Source organism: Netta rufina (genome assembly GCF_964035555.1).
Source record: "Netta rufina genome assembly, chromosome: 1".
Taxonomy (NCBI): Eukaryota; Metazoa; Chordata; class Aves; order Anseriformes; family Anatidae; genus Netta; species Netta rufina.
This window is the reverse complement of record NC_140123.1, coordinates 93792856-93800020: the sequence shown is the minus strand read 5'-3', so window position 1 is coordinate 93800020 and position 7165 is coordinate 93792856. Positions and strand designations below refer to the sequence as shown.

The window sequence follows — 7165 nt, the reverse complement described above, 5'->3', positions numbered from 1 at the left end:
TCCCCAGTCCTTACATAAGCAACTCATTTGTGTGAGCACAGCTCCCAAATGGAGCCTCCCAGAGATCCATCCCCAGGGAGTAAGTAAAGTAACGTCAACACATTTCTTCTGATCCAAAATATACTGAAGCAAAATGAAAGCCTCCTCGTTTCAGATGAAGGGAGTGAAGGGTCTAGGTAAGTTTGATGGGGAACAGGCTGCATTTGTGCTGTTCTGGCTCTCTGTCTCGGGTAGCAAAAATGCTGTGGGAGAGTGAACCCCATTTTTAATTTTTATTTTTTTTTGGAAGGCATGACACCACTTGCCTTTTCTGACCAAGGTACAAGACTACGGTGTTCAGAGGACAGTACTAAAATGGTTATTATATTTAGGGAAAGCAAAGTACAGCAGAAGTCAATGGAAGCAGACATCACAAATAAAGGCAGAAGACCCTTTTATTTCGCATAGACAAAATGCAAAGAGTGTCTCATTAAATTAATATTAAAAAACAAAACCAAAAACAAATCAGTCCCCTCACTCCACTGACATCACTCATCCTAATTAACAACAAAAAAAGAACAATCAAGGACCCATTTTCTAATAAAAAAAAAAAAGTGCAAAACATGACAAAAGACTTTTTGTTTTCCCATGTTCCTGTTGAATTCACAAATAGGGTGATTTTTAAGTGATTTTTCTTTTCCCCTTTTTAATCTTGTCTGATGGAACTTCCAGTTAAAATGTTTTAGTTAAGTCTCCATGCACTTCGTAGAAAATCAGTAAAAACACAAACGCTTGTGAAGATCAGAAAACTGGACTCTTTTACCCAAAAATTCAGATGTCCAGTCAGATGAAGCTCACACTCAGACAGAAAAAAAGCAAGAGAGTCTTTGCACTGTCTGTCGCTCATATTATCTTTTTTTTTTTGTCAAATATTTTGGCAATCTTCTTCTTTAATTATAAATATTGGAATTCAATAAAAAAAAGGTAGCTTTCATTGGATTTTTTTTTTTCAGTGTAAATATTTACAGCCACTGTCCAGCCATGCTCTTTTTGTTATACCAGGGTGTAAGATTTTGCGTAGGGGTTGTTGCCTTTCAAGTGGCCCCGGGAGTCCAGCAGGGATTCTTGGGAGCTGCTCATTTTTGCTGCCTGTCCTAGCTCAGCTCCTTCTCGCTGAGGTAACGTTGCCACAGCACCAGGTTGCCATGACTGGACGTCTCTCGTGGAGGATGCCTCCATGGGGATTGGCTCCAGGACAGTGGGGCGCTTCAAGGTTCGGCTTTTCTGTGGCTCCAAGCAGGCTTGCCCCAAACCCAGGTCTCTGCTCGTGCCCTGCACGCCACGGTTCAACAAAAAGTCCATCCGGAGGTACGGTGGCAAATGCACGAGATCACCTGGGGAGGCAAAAGAGAAAAACACCACCTTACGTATAGTTCATGCACTGGCTGGGGGATTCAGACCAGCCATTTGCCCATTTGGCAAATGCCACCAGGCATTTGGCTACTCCAGTGAAGGATCTGTAATCAACCGAGCTGCAGCATTTACCATTCATGTATCATCTCTCATCTGTTTACTATGCGGTGACCTTGCAGAGTCAAGGGTAGTGGGCCAAGGAACCCCTGTGGGCAGATCCCTAGGAGTTTGTTGTTCATATTTGCTATCATAATAGGATGATTATAGTAAGAAGCGCAATGTCTTTTACATGCACTCATAGCATGAAGGAGGTAAACTGAAAAGAACATAACATAACAACATTCTCCTGCCATCCATCATCATTGTGTTTAAGCCACTAATGATTTTCTACCACTAACAGTCCTATGGCCAGCAATATGCTTATGCTTTTTATTATTATTATTATTTTTTTTCAGTAGAATGCACTGAAGCTGACACTCTGGCTCGTTTCACCCTTCTTCCTTTCTGTTCTGTATTGTCAGTACATATTCTGGTGTGAGAATGAGAAACAGGTAATACATGCAAGAAGTAGCCTTCTCAGGACCCCTTATTTATTATTTCCCCTGATTTGTGAGCATTTCTATTTGGGTTTGATGATGGCTCATACCAAATGATTTGCCTTTGCTAAACTGTTGAGTTTCAATAGATGCCTTGGACCTGCTGTCAGGAATAAGTCAGTGGTTAGCATTACCATCCCTGTATCTGCACATCTATTAGAACTGCTACAGAAATCAGTTTGACTTATTTATTCTAGCCCTGCCTGTTAGGTATTCATAAAATTGCTTCAAGGAAATGAGGGGCAATCAAGCACATAATGAAATGCATTTCTAAAAATATTTGATGGTGTAACCTCACATATTTACAAAAAAAGAAAAAAAAAAAAAAGCACTGTTACAGGCACAGTCAGGAACAGCATTTTCACTTCTTTACAGGCTTCTGCTGCAGGTATATAGATTCCTTCTTATGGCTGATATAAAAAACATAGCCTTAACCACAGATGGGATGCGTCCTGAATGTATAAAGTAGAGGACTCTTGTACCTATCATTCCTGTGTCTACATGAGCTATTTACAGCTTGAGAAACTAAGGCTGACCTGTGCCAGTGGCATAAACAGTAGACCAGGAAAGCACTTCTTCGTAATAAAACAGCCTATAAAAATTTCATTTTTCCTAACCAAGCTAAAAGCTCTCCAGTGCTCTAAAATAAAGCAGGTCCTTTACTGCAATTCTTACCTGAAAGACTAATAGCATCTGCTCTACCCATGATTTCAGGTCATAGACCAGGAATTGCTGAGGAGATACATTTGGGCAGAATCACTGTTTATTCCTATAGAAATTCCCCAGGCACCGTCTGACACCATATGCTTTATTCTAGTTGCACCTCCAACACGGATGCACAGCGCAGGGTATTTAACCCCCACAGTGCACATCTCAAGGTTAGGCTGACAACAGCAACATTTACATAAGATTGAGAGAGAGGGGGAGGCTTGAAATAATCACACCGATTACTGCTTAAAAATGGATTGTGGTAACGTTAATTGGTTTTACTCATTTACCTTATTTTCCTATAGTACCTTCCACGCCAGACACATTAGGTGCACGAGGGCCAGTTCAGCTGAGACAGCAAGGTGCCTGCTGCTGGGGTGAAGTACATCAGGACACGGACACACAAATTGGCAAGCACAGGGAGGTGCCCACTTGCTCTGCTTAACTACAGGCATCGAATTGAGCAGCTGTGGAGCTTGCTGCAATGCCCACTCCCTGCAGGCTGCAGGGAGAAGACCCTCAGGCTGTATCTTCTGTAGCATCCTAAATAAGAAGCCTTACTGCAGCCACAGTGGTGGGCAGAGACAAGTACCTCCAGAGTGTAGGAGAGGGTGGTTGTGTCCCCATCTCTGCTCGACAATGAAGGCAATGAGGGTCTTTATTTGGCTGCCTCAGGCATGGTTTATCTCAAAGAGACATTGCTCCTGAGATGGCAGTGATTTTGTTAGGCAGGAAAATCTTACAACTAACTATAATACCAAATTATGATCTTCTGTCTTATCAGGGGAAACAAGGAGAGACTGCTGGAGCCAGAAAGTGGGGTTTCTCTTGCGATCCTGTAGATAACCCCCCATCGAAACACAGCAGTTCCTTTTGCCTAGCAGGTGAGGCCCAACTTTCTGTGCTGCACCTCCATCCCTGCTTCTCACAGTGACGGGCATTTTCCTGAAGATCTCTGCTGTCCTGAGGCAGGCTGCACTTCTCTCACCCAGCATGTCCAATGGCACAATGCACACGGCTCCACTAAGACCAGCCAGGCCACCTCATGCACATTACCCCTTACTTTTATGCCTTGCAGTCAACTTTTTATGAAGGAGTCAGTGCAAAGCAGCATCAGGAGCATGGCTTATTGGCAATCTCTAGCTGTCCTCTCAGTCAGCCGTTCCCATATCTTAACACATCCTCGTCTCTTGAGAGCAATGGGTACACACGGACTATAAAAAGGATGTGTTGAACCTTACAGAGATGAAGGTTGGTTTTCAAGCTGCTGTCTAGACATTTCTCACATGTAGTTAAGAGCTTCGGGCTATGTAAAAAAAAATAAATTTCCCCCTCCATAAATTTACACAGGAAGGCGTAGTCAATAATCTGTGTAAAAAAATATGCAGTCACTTTACTGCGATTTTCTAAATGACTGGGGGCAAAGTTTCAACAGGATTATAGTAATGAGAAACTAGAGGATGCAACTCCTTCTCCAGAGCTAGATACACAGTGCACAATCTCTGGCATCACTTAACAGTGCACTAATAATTTGATTAGGATGTACACATTTATGGGCATTTATGTAAAAAGTGCCAGTCCTACTTATAATCATCAAGAAGTATCTTTCCCTGCAACTACTTCCAAAATAAAACAAATGTTTAAAATTACTGGAAAAGAAAAAAAAAAAAAAAAAAGAGAGAAGGTAACTTTTTCTTTGCTAGGACTGAAACGGTATCATAGTATGAAAGAAAGTCTTTGATTTATAAGGACTAATGTTTCTGACTTAAAAACATAGCCCTTGAAATATAACCACAAAGCTTCACTTCTGGCATTCTTTCATCAATTCTGAAGGTGTTTTAAAGAAGATTAAAAGCCTCTTACCATATCTATGGAGTTACTTGGAAAGATTTTGGTTCTCATTCTTCTGGACACAACTGTATAGACATTTTTTTGATTTCTTACTATTCAGCTGAACAATGATTATTTTTTTTTTAGGCAAAGCATTATGAAGTTTCAGGATGGCTCACTGCCTTTGATGCTCTAATTACCTCTTCTCAGTGGTGTGTGTGCCTTATTAGTAATGAAAGCAAACCTTTCAAGTGCATGAGCACTACAAATGAGCGTGTTTAATAATTCATGCATTTTGGTTAATTAGTACAAAAATTACTCAAAAACATAGTTTTATGATTTTTTTTTTTTAGGAAAATTTTCTGTATTTAGAAAAATGGAGTTTGTATACAAATAATAATAAGCATCCAGTCAAATCTGAATGTGGTCTGAATGTGGTAATTTAAGCCAGGACAATCTCAGACTTTTTATTTTCTTTCTTTCTTTTTTTTTTTTTTTTTTAAAGTGGCCAACTCTCTAATGAATTACTTAGTATAGTACCTTTAAAAAAATGATACCTTCAATAAATATTTGCAAACAAATGCTAAAAATCACTTACCTTACCTACCAGAAACAATGGAATTTACAAAAAAAGGGACTATTTTCTGAGTTAATGCATCACTGAAAAAAAATATATACTTTTATTTCAGTGCAGCTGAGGTGATACAAAAAGTTTTGAAAAACAGTGTCTATTTTTCTTCTGGATGTTAGCACCAGGTACGGGAGGGTTTGGGATGAATTTCACAGGCTACATGGAGGAAAACATACCACTGCCTATCTTTTCTGGGATTTTATTCAAGGAAGCTGTCTTGTTTGCAGAACTAAACCAAACCCGAATGCACTCTTTTCTTCCTGAAGATTCACTCTTTCAAATGCTAGAAAGTTTGCATGCGTTTTTGCTTTCATCTGCTCCAGAAAATCTAACAATCTGTGCTATATTCAATATGGAGATCATCACAGACTGTAAAAAAGATACTCTTACCAAGTAGTTATGTGATAGCTATATGCATTTGCTCATGAATCATAACTTCTACTAAAGCAAAAGCAATTTTCCTTCACAAAGCTCCAGAAAAGATCCCCTCAGTGCTGACAACTGCCTGATGAGTTTCAAGGTCTGATTGCCATGTGAAAGAAATTCCACATTGCTTGCAGTATTATTTCAGAAAAGTTTATAATGTAGGATCGGTGACTCTGACAGGGTATTTTCGCTAACAAAGGTAAGAAAAAGATGAGGTGAATAGGGCACTCACATGACTTACTTGAATAAGGGAGTGTGTACAAAAAGCCCTTGAAGATGTCCCTGGCATGATCTTGCAGGATCAGTGATCATGCCAGAACTGAATCTATACAGCTCCATCAGCATGGGTAAAGTGCCTTGCTAATGCAGTTATTTTGATTTCAGAGGCTTTCTGCCATTTGGAGTGCTATGGGGGTGGCACTTTGCAAAGTGCCACTGTGCTCAGCATCGCCTGCCTTGCCCTGTGTTTGAAGGGGAAGCGCTGGTGGGATATTGTGTTCTCATGCGAAAGGAAGCGAAGGAGACAGAGCTGCTGACAGCTAGCTTTAAGTTCAGTTTCATGCTGATTAAAAAGTTAAGTGGGGCTTTCCAGCTCTCTAGCACAGTAAATAAATCAGTGAAGCCTTTGCTAATACTCACAGTCTGGTTGCTGATACTCACAGGCTGTTTTTCAGAAGTTTGCCATAGGAAAAGTGAATATTGGAAATGAAGAAAGGATGGAAAGTTTGCAAGGCCAAGGTGAGAGGCTTGATTGAATTAAAAAAAAAAAAAAAAGAGCACAAGCAGTGCTCGGAGTCTTTGCCACTTCAAAACCTGGCACACCGTTAAAAGCTAGCAGGCAGAGCTTTCTTAGAGAGCTGTAGCTTGAGCTGGGCTTATATCAGCAACAACACTTCTCACAACTGCTTCTGTCAGAGTGTGGAGGAGGCTCATGCACCCTCTCCCTCCATCTCCAGTCAGTGTGTCCACTCCCAGCACCTGCTGAGCTTTGTGGTGCCCGCCTTGGCTTAGCATCCACTTGAAGGATGAGGTGGATGCTTGCTGGAAGCTTGGAGGATAATTTTTTTTTTTTATTATTCCCCCAAGGTCTGTTCAGTGTGGAGCCACTTTCTCAATGCTCTTTATTTAATAATTATTACTTTCTCAGAAACAATGCAGCACAATGAAACAACTGAACAATCAAAAAGTTCAGAAGGATGCTTTAAACAACCCATCTCCACTCCCTGAAGTCAGTGTTGATCTGTACTGGAAAAGGAGGTGACATTTCTTTAGCAGATGAAATAAAATCATGTCTTTACATGATTTTATCCTGTTCAGGTGATCACATTTAGGAAACAGCCACCATGCTTTAGGAAAACATGCTGAGCTTCCCATTTCTAGACTGAGAAATTGGAATCCCTTAACACACTTTTGAGGTTGTCCTTTATATCTGGCAAGTTTCTTTTTTCTTTCTCTATGAATGCTTCACGCTCATTTGAAGACCTGTAGCACTTAATTAAATGCTGCATGTTGCAATCTACTAAAACTGTCATTGCCATAAAAACACTAACAATATCAGTTAAGTTTCACACATAAAAATAAA

The 7165-nt window shown here is 40.3% G+C and overlaps 1 protein-coding gene across 1 annotated transcript in view; it reads right to left on the bottom strand.

The window, feature by feature from the left end:
• Positions 1–1032: 1032 nt before the first annotated feature.
• The window catches only part of DSCAM (DS cell adhesion molecule), a gene marked incomplete at both ends in the record, with an annotated part of 475592 nt that continues 469459 nt past the window's right edge, over positions 1033–7165 (bottom strand). The window contains one exon of the mRNA XM_084306215.1: positions 1033–1373. Within this exon, the coding sequence (XP_084162341.1) occupies positions 1033–1373 (341 nt within the window). The remainder of the gene's footprint in view (positions 1374–7165) is intronic.